The following is a 16,512-nucleotide window of genomic DNA, read 5'->3' as shown; positions in this document are numbered from 1 at the left end:
ATTGGTCTGCTTCTGTTGCGGCGAGCAGACAGGCTGCGTCGGGTTGGCCGCTCGAATCACGTGATCCGCCCCTAATTCTGTGGTAGGCGGAGGGGATTGGTCGATGCCGCTGGAACGGAGGGGCGCGAAATTCTGGGGAAATCAGGTGAATTAGAAGGCGGCTGATTGGTCGCCTACGTTGAGAATTCGCATTTCGAACAAGGCAACATGAAAATTACTAGCTGATGGGTTTCTAACCTTGCTGGGAAGGTTTGAATAGGCTACGGTTCGTAGGTACTTTATTTTTTAAGGAATTATTGTAAGATAGGAGGAATATTTTGGAGGAGGATCGAGGGTTGATGTAAAGGGACGGTAACGATTTTTGAAATTTATTAGGGTTTCGAATTTGGTAAGGTTAAGTAGGTGAAAATGTCGACAGATGAGCAGTCGGATTTGCGATTAGGGCCGGATCCTAATGTCACTTATCCGATTCAAGTACAATATTGTGGAAATTGCTCTCTTCCTATCGAGGTATGACCACGTTAATCTTGAATTATCGTTAGTTAAGATTTGTAGGGGATGACAGTGTGTTAATGTCTGAATTTCTTGCAGTACTGTGAGTACTATCCAGAGTATGAAAAGTGTAAGCAGTGGCTGGAGAGGAACTTGCCAACAGAATTTGAAAAAGTTAAACTGGGTAACAATTATTTCTATGAATTATAAGTATAAATTTCAAGCCTTTGGGAATACTCTATCTTCTTGTTTTTTAATAAATAATAGAAGATAATGCACCTGAGGCTGGAGGAGGTGGGGAAGATGAAAAGAAACGACAGAAACGTGGTGGTAAAGGGATGCTGAAGACAAAGAAGAAGGAAGATGTTCCAAAGTTGGTGACAGTTTCTAGAGCACCTAGAGGAAAAAAGAAATCTGTTACAGTGGTGACTGGGCTCAGTACCTTTGGTAATATTCCATATATTTTTTTTAATCTGTCTCATTTTTTTAGATTAAGTATAGTTTGAAAATTGGGCTCAAATTTTTATTTTGTACTTTTAGATATAGACTTAAAAGTAGCTGCTAAATTTTTTGGAAGTAAGTTTGCTTGTGGATCTAGTGTGACTGGTGATGATGAAATAGTTATACAAGGAGATGTAAAAGATGATTTATTTGAGGTGATTCCAGAAAAGTGGCCACAGGTAAATGCAGTAATTAGCATTTCATGGAAGCATAAAACATGTATTTACAGAATTTATATTTTTTCCAGATCGATGAAGATTCTATAGATGATCTTGGTGACCAAAAAAGATAATGTGTTCCCTTGAATCCTTGAATGCACAATTGTATTTAATATTATACTATTTCCATGTTTATTATAAATAAACTGTACATAACATATATAAAACATTTTTAAAAAATTTATAAACTTAATATATGTATATTATCCATCCTTTTCATCTTGCTCTTCTTCACCTAAATAATTTGTTAGTATTCGCAACAGAGAATCTACTTCTTCATCATTTAAACGATCTTCACTGTCTTCCACAATCTACAAAAATATAATATATGTATACTTGAAATTTTATATAATAATAATATGCAATAATATTACAGTACCAGCTGTATCTCCAAAGCTGTTTTAGGGCACACATTCAGAAGAGTCAATTTTTCACACTTTGTTAATTTAAAGGGCTCTACTGCTTTCAAAAATTCCTTTATCTTTTCAGGTGATTGCCTCTTACATGAAGTCTCTTCTAAATATCTAATAGTTTGATAAGTTATTGTTGCCAGTTGATTCTGCTTCATCTTCTGCTTCTTATTTGCTTTTATATTCTGTAGAATATCCAGGACTTCATAATTACTTAAGTATGCTGAACACTCCTTGACACTAAAGCGAAATATTTCAAAACGTTATTCCTGAAGATTGAGTATATAGTTTAAAAAGGAATAAAAAGTACAAAGTGATTACTTACACTTCCATCGTCGTATTTAATTTACATAAGATTCAATTGCAGAATGTTTTTTTCGCGTAGCAGAAAAAATGCATCACGATGTATAAGGTTATGCGTAAATATTAAGAGCAAACATAACAGTACTAACTAAATAAAAAAGATTATTAGAAACCTAATAACGTTCAGTATTAAACAATCACATCTATAATGATAAAAACAAGTAGCAGATTATTTCTTAATATCAAAGTGAAATTCAATTTACAAAAGTTCTGCTATTTAGATGGCGCACCTAACAACTCGATCTCGATAGCTATCGATATTAAAACGACTGCTCCATATTTTTGTAAATAAACAATAATGTGAAGATTAATCAGTTATTTAAATATAATTATACATAGCACAAAATAAAGTTCTCATTGTGGTACGTAGTATGCAGAAATTATACACTACCTATTGTTTTATTTGTAATCAATCTACAGTAAAACCCTAAGACTTTGTCGCATGCAATATTTTTTGAAATATAACCCAACAATGTTTTTTAACTACTGACTGCTTTAAAACAATGTTTCGAGTAATTTAAAGTGTTATAGAACAATGTTATTTACGTTAAGAAAGTGCGCTCTTCAGTTTGAATCGTATTTTTGTAAACGACTTATATTTTACTCTACTACATTGAACACTGAGTCCAAAAATGTGCAATACGAACCGAGTATACAGCGAATAGAGGAAGAACATATCTTGAGGGCAGAAGATAATTTAATATTGCGGAAAGAAGGGCGAAAATCTTTGAAAGTTGCTATTTTAGGTCTACCAAATGCTGGAAAGAGTACGTTAGTGAATCAACTTATACATAGAACAGTATGTACTTTAAACTGTTTTAGGTCGTTTATCTTTTATCAGCAAAAGTGTCTGTTTTTTAAAAATAAAATAAATCTTTGATTAACAGGTATGCCCTACTTCTTCAAAAGTTCACACTACAACACACAAAGCAGAAGCAATATATTCTGAAAATGATACACAAATTGTATTTATGGACACACCTGGGTTAACAACTAATCATGAAATGAAAAAGTATAAGTTAGCAGAATCTTTTAGAAAAGATTTAGAGACATCAATTGCTCAGGCAGATGTTGTTGGAATATTACAAGATGTAACTAATGTGTATACTAGACATATGATTCATAATTTTATAATAGACTATTTGAAAAATAAGAAAGAGGACACATCTGTGATACTAATATTGAACAAAGTTGACAAATTAAAGAAGAAATTTGTTTTATTGGAACTCACAAGATTACTAACATCCAACAAAGATTTTCCAACATTTGCTGATGTTTTTATGGTATCCGCACTTAATGGGGATGGTATAGATGATTTAAGGGTAAGATAGGAACACAAAACTTTTTCTACATCATTTACTTTTCTATATAATTTGTGTATGAACACACATTTCAGAATTACCTACTTGATTCTGCTAAGGAAAATGATTGGCACTATGAACAGACAGATTTCATTGATCAACCCATAAAAAAGATAATTGAAGAAACTGTGAGAGCTTCTGCATTGGATTTCCTTCCACAGGATGTGCCATACTGTATACAAATTGAATTAGAGCATCTGGATGTTGGTCAAGATGGAAGTATTAAAACTGTAGTAAACATGAAATGCAATAAGCCACGTTTCCTGAAATTTTTACTAGGAAATAAAGGGAAGGCTCTTAAAGCAGTGTCACAGTCAGCAGAACAGAGATTGCAGAACGCTTTCAGAACACGTGTAGTAGTCTTATTATCTGTAATAAAAATATAAAACAATATTTGATAAATAAATTTTATTATATATTATTTTTTCTTCTTGTTAGTTTTTCTTCACACACAGCTTCAAAAATAAATAATTGATGTCATGTTAAGTATCAATTATAATTATCAATACTACTGTTAAAGAATGGAAAATTGAAATTTGTCCCTTTCAGATTTTCTTCTATCCACTTGTTGGCTTTAGCATCGAGATCTGGAGTAAACATATTCCTCCACCCACCACTTTGTCCTTTCCTAACAAATGTTCCAGCTGTTATGATACCACATTCCTTTAATTCTGACGAATTTACCATTAAGTTGTCCCGAAAATTTTTAATATTCAAATATTCTGCTACTTTCTCGATCTGTTCTTCCGTGTAAGTTCTTCCAAGAAATTGCGCAACCTTTTTAATAGTTTTTGGAAAATCCTATAAATGAAATACTTAAATAGCAAATAATATCACATAGAATTTTCTCAACTCACGTGTTGCATTTCTTCATAGAACATGAATAAAAGATTCGGGTGATCTTTGTATGCCCAGGCTTCTTTTAAATGCTCCCAGTAAGGACTCCACGGTGCTATAATACAATTTATGTCAATTAAGTTTTATATGATTGTACTCTAATATTTGCTACACGATACTTACTAAGATTATTTTGAAAATAGTACCAGAATGTTTCAAAATCGCCAGTGTATCCTTGAGTTTTAATAGCTTTATTCAAATAGTACCAGGAAACGGCAACATCTTTTGGATTTCGCGCCACATACACTATCTACCACAGATTTATTCTATATTATAGATTGTAGATTACATATTCTATAATTCTATACTATTCATAGGCCAACGACTCTGGTGACGTATTTCCGGTAGCTGTAACGAAACAGTTTCCCTCGTTTCTTTACCTTGCAGCCAGTCTCCAAAATTCCAGGTAATAAACTGAATGGAAAGTGCGATTTAATAAATCTCGGAGATTGCATTTTTGCCAGTACTTCATATCCTGGCTCAGCGATAGCTTTGCATAGTAATTCTTTATTCTTGTCGCCCTTATTCATATTTATAAATTCCTGCGTCACTTCCGGGTGGTTGAACAAGCTAAACCTAGAGGCAAATAACTTTTCGAATCATATTTTCACATTTAATATGTTAGACTCGTTTAGATTCTACTTTTCTTTTTATTTCTCTACAGAGGTATAATTATCTGTTAGTTTCATATGCAGGCAATGTCAGTTGTGAAACATACAATTTATCATGGGTAACATACTTTTCCAGCCGTTAAATCGAGAATGTTACGCAAGTGTAAGAACCGTTATTTTACAACCAGCATTTTATGGAAATTAGTGGGCAGGATTTTAGTGTCAGGTAAGTGTTACGAAATAATTTAACGCTATTTAATAATTATTAAAAGGAGTCAAGAAAATGGTTAGATACAGAAATTAGAAATTCGTGCAACATTGACTGAAAGATACTAACTCGAGAAAAGGAAATCGTTCTGCAAGAAATTCTTTCTTCGCTCTCTCGAAATCTAAATTGTTCGATAACAACCAGACCAATTCCTGAGTCCACGTTGTCCCTAAAAAGGATTTTTTTTATTTTTTATGAAGACCCAAGAAATTTCACTATTTTGCAATAATTTTTGAAAATTAAATACTTACCAGATCTTGGGTAAGACAGGACCCAAGTATCATCTGGCCTTGCCTTAAAATTGTAGAATCCTTTGCCCTGTTTCGTGTATCTATACGGAAAAAACCATTTTTTTGGTCCAACAAGTACCCATCCTGTTCTTTCACCTTTGAACACCTTCAGCATCTCTTCCGTGGTCTTCTCGTTTAAGAATTCATATTTTGGCGGTTCTAGAGCCATCTTCCCGCGCTTTGTTTCGTCTCTCTAGAAAATTTCTGTCAGTAGATCGGAGCACCTTAACTCACTGAGAGCAGCGTAATGTATAAAGCTCTTTGCCGTCAGTCGTGCTTTACAAAAGCAAAATGCCTTTATCTTGCTGTTGACAGTCACAAAGGACATGTCATTGCGTGTATGAACCTTGTTATTTCGCGATTACTAGTATTACGACTTCCGACGATTAAAGTGCGGGAAATTGCTATTTTTTAAACATTTTGTTACTCTGTTTTTCAGATGCACTGCAAGTGGAAATTCTATGTCCTCTACAATTAATCGATGCATCGATCCATGAAGACATGAATTAGTAAATGGCGACGATGCACTTTGAAATGTTTCTTCAATTGTAGCACCAAGGTTCGAAGTCGGTCGATTGAAGTAAGTTCCATGTTTGTAGCATTAATTTTGCTTACTCACCGAATGATATTTGGAAAGATGAAAAATCCTAGTTGAAAGATTGAGAAATCGACTAGTTCACATGCATCGATGGAGGAGAATCATGTTCTCGTGCCATGGTAGAACGAACGACTGAAGAAATAATAAATTTAAGAATTCAGGTCGATGACTTTCACCGAAGTCAGTTGTCCTATTTCTTCTATCTTTGTCGACTTGTTCGTTGGCACTGAACTTGATTCTCGAAGTCGAAGTCTGAAAATGGAATTCTGTTTGTCCGAACGAAATTTGGATTTGTGTAAACGGAATTCCAACGTAAGAAAAAGTTTTTTTATTTCATTTCTGAAAGATGTTTCTTTATTCCTTTAACACGTCTTTTTTGGCGGTAATAGCAAGTATTTCATTTCAACTTCAATCACTTAATTACAAAAGATCAAATATTGCAAAAATATTAATGGATACGACATTAAAAATTCTAATACTCGAAACCTACGCGTTTCTCGAGCTTATAGAAAATGGTACAAAATTAAAACTAAATTTATAACGAATTTTCCGTGGCCTAATTGCTTTGGATAGGAACTTATTGTTACAAATTCATTATAACGGTTACTATCAGTCTTATCACCTTACTTGTAATTGAAGTAAGCGTATCTCGCTCTATATTGATAGAATAAGGTTCACTAACTACAGAATTATTAAAAAATGGCAGCGTTCTTTGGTCATGGAATTATAGTTTCCATCGAGGACGAGCTCACTAATACTTTTCTCGAAACTCGAGATGTATAAATATAACACAGTTGTGAGAAATTAAATTATCTTTCGTGCAAATCGGCTTTTACCTAATCTAATTAAATGTGAAACAAGTATGACACATTTTTGTTATAAAAATATCAATATAGTTATATATCCTACGTTTCAATTCAAATACTAATCTATCAAAGCATAGGAATAATCGTTTAAATGCATTGAGCGTAAAAAATATATAACGCTTGATTGGACTATTCTAATGGTTTTGGATTCCTTGAAATTTAAGTACTTCAAAGTAATGTAAACTTCATTTAAGGAATGGCACTCCAATCATCATTCACGTGTTCCAAAATAACTTTGTATGTTGTCGATTTGTACTCTTGGCTATTGTTGTTGCGAAGCTCTCAATTCACAACGTTTAGTTCATTCATTCCTTTCACACGTTTGTAGAATTAATAATTCTCTGGTCCCAAAACATTTTTGAGAATTGTCAGATTCTTGCTCTCTGGAATTAATTTGTCATTGACTTTTGTCATCTGAATCACATTCGTAGACCTTGTAATATCTTCTATCTCTGAATACACATCGCTGTGCGCCCATGTCTGATCCACAGGGTCAATGCAAGAAATGTTCAGTCCTAATTCACAGAAATTCCTCTCCGTCTGCTCCTGATCATCTGTAGTCTGTGTTAATAAATCTTCATTTTGATCTTCAAAAGAAGACGCAGAGTTCGAGGAATTCCTGTCTTTCAAATCTTCAGGCATATCTATTTTACCAAGGGACATGTTTCTATCTTTTCTGCGCAAAAGATCCTTCAGACTTGGATCTGCGAGGAACAGTTTGCACCGCTTAGTGTGAATTTTCATGTTGTCATGCCGATTGAAAGCCTTGCTGCATCCAGGACAATGGTACCTGTATATAAAATGGATAATGAAAACAACATATTATTACAGAAAGAAGCATATCATGAAACTTACCTAATTTCACTATGCACAGCCATGTGAGCAGCTAAATGAGATTGTTGACCGAATGATTTTCCACAAACGCTACACTTGTACTTTCTAATACCCTCGTGTTTTAAAAGATGTTCCTTTAAAATTTGACTGGTCTTGTACACATTTGGGCACATAGTACACTTATACTTCGCAGCAGCATGAACCTATAACAAGAAATGATATCATAAGATACATCAATTAATGTTCTAGTGTTCATACGCAAAGTTTGATTAACTCTACTTACATTTTGATGATTATGCAAAGCTTTCCTTGACTTGACCCGCTTGCCACAAATATTACACACGTAATCCTGTAAATGGATGTTCTTTTGATGTGTTTCTAATGCTTCTTGACTGGATAAATAAACAGAGCACAATTTGCACATGACGACTTTATCTTTATTATGGATAATCATATGTGCACGTAATCTGCCTCTTGAGAAGAAAGCTTTACCACAAATTTTGCAACTAATATCCTAAAAAATATAATGGAAACATAAGTGTAATGAAACTCTGTCGTGGGCCATACTTATGAAGGTTTTATTTGCTTTACCTTTACTGGCTTATGAGTGGATTTATGGTAACTCAACATTTGTCTACTTGCACTTGTAAAGTCACAAAATTTACATTGATATGGTCGAGCTCCTGTATGAGTATTAAGATGTTCCTCCAATAAGGCAGCAGTTACGTATTTCTTTTCACACTGATGACACGCGAATGGCTTAATTTTTAAGTGACTTTTTCTGATATGGCAACGGACATTGCTAATAGTTACTGTAGAGAAATTACATGCTTTGCATTGATATGGTTTCATCTGTAAGTGTCCCCAAATGTGTACCTACAATAATAACATAAACATTACGTATCTGTCCTCTATGTTCATCTTCAGAATAATTAGTTTACACTTGCCTGGCACTTATCCATCCTGAGGTAAAGTGTACCACAGATATTACAACGTATATTCTTCTTATCGATTACTGTTAAGTTTTTGTTCACTTCTTCTGAATTAACCATCGTCATGTCAATCGTGTAATAAGTTTCAATAATTTGTTTTTGTTCCTCGCTTATTAATTCAGAGATTTTACCAAAGGATCTATCTTTAATTTTGCTTGAGGAATGACTACTATTTCGACGGAGCCGCTCCGCTAACGATAGTTCAGAGACATCACATTTTGAATCGTCTTTTGTACTTTCATCCGTTTCATTCACTTCATTCATTTCATCTGTATCATCCATTTCATCTACAGTAGAATTTAACTTAATAAATTCCCTGTCTAGTGTCTTTGGAACGAAAGGTTCATTAGTCTGTGAAGATTTTATAACAGTTACACGATTTTGTTCTGAGAAGACTTCTGGTTTTGTACTCTCATAATCAGTATCATTTATCATATCGTCAGCTTTCTTCCTTTCTTCTTTCAGAGGGCTTGCTTGTAATGATTCCATGTTTTGTTGCATCTCCTGATGGTGACTTTTTTGTTCAGTTTGTTGGGGGGATTCAACCTCTACTTTTTCTTGCTTCACAATAACTGATATTGGTTTACATTTTATAAAATCTTCCTTGCTATGCAGCCGATCGATATCATCGGTTGTTATTTCTAGTGGGTCATTAAGTTGTTCCATACCTATTTGTTCAAGTTGAGATTTAGGTAACATAACAATGGGCTTAGTATTTGTACAAATTGGACGTAAACAACGCCTTTTACACTGACTATTATCGATTTTATAATCGTGCAGATTCTTTTGGACTTTCTTTTTCACAGTCAAAGATAGACCAGCTTCTTTTATTTTTTCTGATTTACTTTTCCTACCTCGTTTACGCTGTACAGGGTGTTCTGATTTTATATCATTTATTGAGTTGATAGATTCTGACTTAGTACTACGAATTATAGTTGCCTTTGGAACATCTACTTTCTCTAAAGTTAGACTCCTGCATTTAAAGGTGTTACTATTTTCTTGCTCTTGCTTTGAACTTTCTTCACGGACTATCATATTATCTAACACAGACTGTTTTTTGAAAACTGAACTATTTCTCAATTTTGTGGTTGTTTGTTTGGTTGGCTGAACTTCTTGTGTACAGTTATTATTATCTAGAGGATGAAGATTACTTTCTTCTTTCCCAACTTGATAATTCGATGAACCATTTACACTTAAATTATTCTTTGTATTTTTTGAACTGTCAGGTGATGATGTATTCGCTTTGCGTTTTGCATCGTTTGGAGGTGGAACCACGTTTTCCTTATCAGATTCTGGATCACTTTCTTGGGGTAACTTTTCAGCTTCTGCTTCATTCTGTTCAATGCAACAGAAAGGGTTGAATGAAATATGGTTGCCTATTTTATTAATGAGAGTATAAAGCATTGAATTATAATCATTCGATTTAGTTATCATTTGAAAATTACAAACTCTGGAAGTAATGTATCTCGCAGTAGTCTTCTTTAAGTGAAAACAGACATGAAATAATTTTTAATCAGACAACAGTATCAGGTATGCTTACAGTCTCAATAAACTCCTTTTGTGTGAGGTGACAGCTCTCGTAGAAATCACATAGGAATTCCAATGTGCCCAAACATCGCAAACAGACATTCTGTGGCAGTCCATCATTCTCTTTTATCTGGAACAGGGAAGAAAATCCTCATTGCTCAGACAATCAAATGTCTTCATTTTTTAAAACCAATTTCAAAGCTACCATTCTTGTGATTATGTTACTTTAAAGTAAGATCTTCAATAAACTATTAACAATTTTATAGTTACCATTATGTTCAAAGCAAAAATGTTGCAGAAAAAGAAATAAGTGACGAGATGAATGAAGTAATCAGAGGTCCCAAAAATATTGTACCTTTATTGAGAAATGTTGCGGAATTGTTAAACAAATTTTTCTTATTGTCGATAAATCGTTATATGCTATTTATTTACGGGACATTATTTCAATGACATATTAACATCTACCCTTATAAATAGAAATAATTCTATTGACAAGTACATTATCTCCTAGATGGAAAAATAGTTTGGATTGACAAACGCCTCGTACAAAATACGAGTTATTGCTTATTATCTAACTATCTGAGGAAAGTGTAAATATTAGAATATATAATATCTTTCGCATGATTTTATTAACAATTCCCGAATAAACGATTCTATTGCTAATCGTTTCGTCGTTTTGAGAAAAATTAATAATCATCACTTTACACAATTCTTTACGCTCAGATTTCAAATTGTAAAAAGTGGAACACCTTGGTTCGTAAAAAAGAAATTATTGTATATATAAAAAAACATTTCTATTCTTCACTATTTTTCGTTTGGGGTAGAATATTCGAAGTTTTTTTTATGCATATCAGATTCTAAATAGTAAATACCAAAAAACAGTTCGATTAATTTATAAGACTGTAAATTCAACCTTCTATCTTTAAAAAATCAAGTTTTGAGCGCAAAGAAATGAAGCTGACTTCCTTTTCAAGGAATATCAGAGTTATCACACGTGACAAATATACGACAAAGGCCATTCATCCTTTTTTATGTACCAATATTTCCGCCACGCATGAATACAATATATTGAGTCAATCAAGGCACTTAGTTATACTTTTACCTTTCTCGCGCATTGCGTAGTATGTTTCGTACTCAGTTTTGTAGCGAAATCTTGATTACTCTTAATGAGAAATCCAAAGAAAGCACACGATCGTTTCATCTTTTACAAATATCTAAAATGTTAAACGAACGATTGCTCTCACTGGATTTTCCCATGTACACATATAGTAGCCTTATATGTAAAATATACTATAATTGAAAATAGAGTAAAATATGTCTTGCACATGTACCTTTCACAAGTTTCATAGTTCTTCTAAAAACAGCCATGTAAAAACACGTAGAAAATATTTTTGTACCCCTTTTAGTCGGGGTTCTTGACTTTGGAAGCCCTATTCCATTTTGTATTCAGATTTTTGACAAATCAAGCTATCTTAGGATTCTAACTGTGCGATAAATATATAAAAGTTTCCAAATAATGATGCACCTAATATTGTCTGGCTTCCTCATGATTGAAGATTTGATTCTTCACTTTTTCCCAGTGTACTTGATTCATAAAAACTTTTGTCAAATAATTCAATAGGAAAAAGTGCAAAGTTGTTTTTAATAACAAATTATTCAGTCATATTTCGTGGCTTGTTTTTGCTATAGCTTTGGTAAAATCTAATTGGTAATATTTCACGTGCAAAATCTTATGCTGTAATATATGTAAATGGAAAAAATACTTAATTGATCTCAGTGGTATCTTAAATGCACATCTACTGTACTATATACAAAAAAAGAGGACCAATGCACAGAAAAGAGTAGTACAAATGATATGGGATAAGATGAACCGACTTGATCTGTCAAACCGTTGCCACAACTATTCTGGTAATGTACATAATTCTTCAAATTAAAAGTAAAATTTTAATCAAGAATGAAATTCATGTTCGAACTCTCATATATTTTAGGCCTAATGAGAATCCACAATATCACTTCAATTCTCACAGTTCAGGTAAAAATTTTACTTTTAATTTTCACAGCGGTATCTCACAATTAGTTCCCTTTGTATTTTAACAGACGCTATTCATTTACACATTAAAAAAGTCTCTTTTTTCGGAAGGTTCTAACGTCACCCCTGAATTAAGTTAGTCTTATAAAAATATCGGAGCTAGAGTGTTATTATTTCTCGTTAGACGCGGTGGAAGTCGCGTCAACGCCAGAAGCGTTTTTCTGTTTAATAATACCAGTCTTTTTATCTTCGAAATGTCTTTTTCTGTGTACTTTCATATTATCGCGTCTATTGAACTTTCGCCCGCACTCCGGACAAGCGTGCTTCTTTTCGCCGTGCACGTGTCGGTGTGCAGCCAGATGACTAGCTTGCGCGAACCTTGCACCACACTTCTGACAAATGTGTTTCCTCAGCCCCTCGTGTTTCAACAAATGTTCGTTCAGGAATGCTTTAGACGCGTATCTGTTGTTACAAATGTTGCATACGAACGGCTTTGGATTAGTGTGCTGTAATACGTGAGCCTTGTACTTGGACGCGACTTTAAAAGTTTTGCTACATACGTCGCAGGTATACGTAGTCGCGTGGCGCGTTTTAATATGCTCGTTCAAAACAGCAAGACTCGAGTAGAGGTTGTAACAAAATCGACACCTAAAATTACGACGGTTCTTCAGATGTACACTAGCTATGTGACTTAATAATCTCGTACGATATGGAAATACTTTGCCGCAATATTCGCAAGCTAAATTCTGAGGAGGTAAATGCGATTTCATGTGAATTTGTAACGATACTTTATGATGATAACTCTGACCACAGTCTGAACAGGAATATGGTCGCACGCCTTTGTGGACATTATCGTGTTCCATCAAATAGAACTTCGATTTAAACCTCTTTGGACATTTTGGGCACTGTATTGGTCTAGGATTAGTATGCGAACATCGAATGTGCTTCATCACATCGGATTTGCACACGAATTTGGCATTGCATAGGATACAAGTGTACTGTTTAATTCCAAGATGAGTCTTCACGTGAACCATACATTTGTCCTTACGTTCGTAGAACTTACAACACAGTTTACAAGCGTAACCATTCTGATTCTCCGTCACAACATGCTCGACATTATCGTCCACGCGAATCTCTTCCCCATCGATTCGGAACAACTCCTCTGGATTTTGAGAAGCTTGCCATTTCTGCTCGAACTCCACGGAATCCTTTGATTTCGGTGAACTGCCATTTTTTATGCTGCTGCTGATGATAGTGTTTATTATACTGTTTACTTCGACGCAACTCTGATTTTGCAAGAGGCCAACGATAGCTTTGTCTACCAAACACGAGCCTTGATCTGGGAATACTCGTGCTCGAACCGTAGAGACATCGTCGCTCTCTTTTTTGCATAATTCTACGGTAAAGCTGATGTCTTCTGTATCATTGTTCTGATTCCTCGTTTCCTTCACAGACACTTCTATGTTCGGCGAGTTTGATACGATGGTGAGGAGTTTATTTAAAGCTGATGTTGGAATTTGTATGGTATGTGGGTCCTGTCTTCCAGTCTGCTTCTCAGCATTTTCACTGATATTATTACGTGGACTAACAGTTATCTCTGTGGCAGTATTATCATGACTTCTAAGTCTATTTGCAATTGGTATGTCTAGTGTTATTTCATTTGTAGGTGTTGTTTCTGTGTTTTGTCTACTTCTAAGCCATCTTGTGGGTGTTGTTTCAGTACTTTGTACAGGTTGTGTATTTTCTGAGTTTTCTTCACTCGAACTTTGGCTATTGTTGTGATCCTTTCTGGTTTCCTCACTGTTCTTTGTTTGTTGTTGGCTTCTTAAATTTCTTTGAGGCTTTGCAGTTGCTTTGGAAACACGTTCTACTTCTTTAACATCTCCCTCATCTGGAGAATTAAAATTTTTGTCTGTGTCATTGTTGTTATTGTTTGTTGATGTGCTTGGTGCTGTTTCTTCAGTCTTTACCTCAGCCTAGAGATAGATTAAAACAAAAATAGGAGTGGGTACCAGATATTTGCTGATTCTATTGAAGTATTGTAAGAAATTACATCTGGTATTTCTGATTTACATGTCTCTAATTTAGTGTAATTTAAATTAAGCAAAATTTGTAATTTTTTTTAAATCATTCTACTAGATTTTCACCAATCAAAATACCAGATGATATCTCATTTATTTAACATGAATATTAAATGTAAGATTGAAAAAAAAATGAGCTGCATGCTCTGGTGACATCATAAATGAGCGGTAGAGCTGTGCATTAAATTGAATGCTGACTTACAATCTCTGATAAGGCCGGTAGATTGTATCGATCGCGTAACACTTGTTGGGTGCGAAGACACTCCTCTTGGAAGTCGCAAACGAATTCAAGCTTGCCCAGACATTGAACACAGATCGCCTTGGGCAGAGGATCCCTCTCATCTATCTGCGATTCAAACAAAATACCTAAATACTAAATGCATATGATTTTAAGGTATAGGAAATCTGATTCTGTACACTTTTAACTGACTTCAAATAATTTTCATGTCTTCTGGCTCAAAATAGATTCAAAATTGAATAATGTACAGCCAAAATTTAGACCCTACCGCTCTGTAGACACACCATTATTACGAGTATTATGATTCTGATCTGGTACCCACTTTAGCATTATACTACAGAAGTGTTCTTTAAAAATAAATGAACAGAAGCTTTTACACAGTTAACAAATACATCAGATATACAAAATTTACGAGGTTTTCTTTCATATTTGAATACATTCTTAAAAATATTTCATTAAATTTAAAGGTCAAGTATATATTGTGCACAGGTAGCTTACAAGAAATACTATGGTAGTTTTATGATTAAAAATGTTATAAAAAAATCATCAAAACATGATATAGATAACTTTAATGCCTAATCAGTGCATATAACTCCATTTGTATCCTAAAAATACAAATAATTTCGATCATTCTCGTTTTTAAGAAGTTGTACTTTTATGGCAAGCAGTAGAAATAATAATGCTACTATAAAATGAACTACAGATTAATCTAACACCTTCACTGTACCAGGGGCTGTCACATGGGTTCTTTGCTTTATAACCTTCAAACCAAGATTAATATTACAATACTATAATTTATTAATTCGACTATAAAGTACACTTATTCTTTATAATAAATTTTTTAACCGGATAATCCCGCGGCATATCACAGAAAAAACACGCGGGACAGTCAACGTGTTAAACCAGTTTAACAACAAATTAGCTTGTGTCCTGGCACCGATAAAAAGACAGGAAAAATCGGGAAAATTGATCGAGGAAAAAACCGAAACGAAGAAAGAATAATCTCTTCCCGTATTCTTCTCCCCCCGGCCATTTTTCTAACCCCCTCCTCTACGATGCAAATGGGGCCCCCGGGACCCACGGGCACACCTCTCCTTTTCTACTCACCAGAATGTTGATCCTCGTGTGGATTTTCAGGCCCAAAAACCTTTTCGTGCCCTCCTCGCCGAACACGTCGATGTATATGCTCTCGCACTGGCCGCAAAGTCGACAAATCTGCGCCTCTCCCGCCCCTATCTCCATTTTTGTTTACGTTGAAGGCTGCCTGAATACGCTTTCGACTACTTGGATCCGCACAGAAAATTACTCGGCCGTGCCACAGGTGCTGGAAACGTTTCCCGTGGCCGATTCTCGAGCACCAGCTACCTGTCCCCACAACACCGCGTCCCTCGGGCTCCACTTCCTCCCGAAGAAATAAACATAAAGGATAAACAAAAGACAAAATTCTAACGTGTCAGCGTTACTACTTGCTCGCTGGTCTGGCACGGGGATGTAGCCGCGTTCGGGCCAGACCAGCGCAGATTCAATCCCCTCTTTTTCCCCTGCCCCCACCACGTGCAGCTGAATCTCAACCAATCAGGGACCTCCTTTTCGCAATTTAGACACTACTCGAATTCGCGATTGGTTGTGGTTCGTCGCGCTTTTACTTAAAGCATTGTCTACAGATGCGTCTTCAGAAAGGAAAATTTGAATTTTTTTTGTTCGCCTCTCCCTTTGTCGTCTTTTTTTCGTGGTATTGTTTAGCGGTGAGGTGAGAATTTGTTTAGGGATGGCGAGGTGTATCAGACTATCAGACTTTTGTTTACGTGGGTGTCTCATTCACTAATCACCAGGGTTTGTCAAGTTGGTACCAGATATTTTGTAAGTCTTGAATACATTATTTGCGAATGCGAAAATTTATGAAAATTGAGGGAAATATTCGATATCTTAGCTTTTG

General features: G+C 34.8%; 5 protein-coding genes across 7 annotated transcripts; 2 read left to right on the top strand and 3 right to left on the bottom strand.

The window, feature by feature from the left end:
- The first annotated feature begins 4 nt into the window (after positions 1–4).
- On the top strand, positions 5–1,379 carry Denr (density-regulated protein). 3 transcript variants are annotated; one of them, XM_076376592.1, is made up of 6 exons: positions 5–265; positions 376–510; positions 592–676; positions 760–939; positions 1,033–1,172; positions 1,241–1,379. In XM_076376592.1, exons 2-6 carry the CDS (start codon positions 409–411, stop codon positions 1,283–1,285), a joined length of 552 nt encoding a protein of 183 aa, XP_076232707.1. In that variant the 5' UTR covers positions 5–265; positions 376–408; the 3' UTR covers positions 1,286–1,379. The 3 variants fall into 3 exon arrangements, with proteins under 3 accessions (XP_076232707.1, XP_076232706.1, XP_076232705.1); XM_076376591.1 differs by having other exon boundaries at positions 5–273; XM_076376590.1 differs by having other exon boundaries at positions 6–510.
- Positions 1,300–2,167, bottom strand: Crcp (CGRP receptor component). Its single transcript, XM_076376593.1, has 3 exons — positions 1,947–2,167; positions 1,591–1,861; positions 1,300–1,522 (listed from the first exon to the last, which is right to left on the bottom strand). The coding sequence occupies exons 1-3, from the start codon at positions 1,952–1,954 to the stop codon at positions 1,415–1,417; spliced, it is 387 nt and encodes a 128-aa protein (XP_076232708.1). The 5' UTR covers positions 1,955–2,167; the 3' UTR covers positions 1,300–1,414.
- A 79-nt stretch (positions 2,168–2,246) lies between these two features.
- On the top strand, positions 2,247–3,766 carry LOC143178115 (GTPase Era, mitochondrial). Its single transcript, XM_076376588.1, has 4 exons — positions 2,247–2,346; positions 2,508–2,783; positions 2,872–3,306; positions 3,381–3,766. Exons 2-4 carry the CDS (start codon positions 2,520–2,522, stop codon positions 3,729–3,731), a joined length of 1,050 nt encoding a protein of 349 aa, XP_076232703.1. The 5' UTR covers positions 2,247–2,346; positions 2,508–2,519; the 3' UTR covers positions 3,732–3,766.
- On the bottom strand, positions 3,669–6,245 carry LOC143178116 (sulfotransferase 1E1). The gene is made up of 6 exons (XM_076376589.1): positions 5,373–6,245; positions 5,191–5,290; positions 4,623–4,818; positions 4,366–4,492; positions 4,203–4,297; positions 3,669–4,146 (listed from the first exon to the last, which is right to left on the bottom strand). Exons 1-6 carry the CDS (start codon positions 5,578–5,580, stop codon positions 3,835–3,837), a joined length of 1,038 nt encoding a protein of 345 aa, XP_076232704.1. The 5' UTR covers positions 5,581–6,245; the 3' UTR covers positions 3,669–3,834.
- Positions 6,246–6,525: 280 nt separating this feature from the next.
- Positions 6,526–15,968, bottom strand: LOC143178203 (uncharacterized). The gene is made up of 7 exons (XM_076376734.1): positions 15,684–15,968; positions 10,242–10,358; positions 8,657–10,036; positions 8,301–8,585; positions 7,993–8,223; positions 7,731–7,912; positions 6,526–7,665 (listed from the first exon to the last, which is right to left on the bottom strand). Exons 1-7 carry the CDS (start codon positions 15,816–15,818, stop codon positions 7,206–7,208), a joined length of 2,790 nt encoding a protein of 929 aa, XP_076232849.1. The 5' UTR covers positions 15,819–15,968; the 3' UTR covers positions 6,526–7,205.
- Positions 15,969–16,512: the final 544 nt, after the last annotated feature.

This window comes from Calliopsis andreniformis, chromosome 4, assembly GCF_051401765.1.
Source record: "Calliopsis andreniformis isolate RMS-2024a chromosome 4, iyCalAndr_principal, whole genome shotgun sequence".
NCBI classification, from domain to species: domain Eukaryota; kingdom Metazoa; phylum Arthropoda; class Insecta; order Hymenoptera; family Andrenidae; genus Calliopsis; species Calliopsis andreniformis.
The sequence above is the reverse complement of the archived record's forward strand: the minus strand, read 5'-3'. Positions and strand labels throughout refer to the sequence as shown.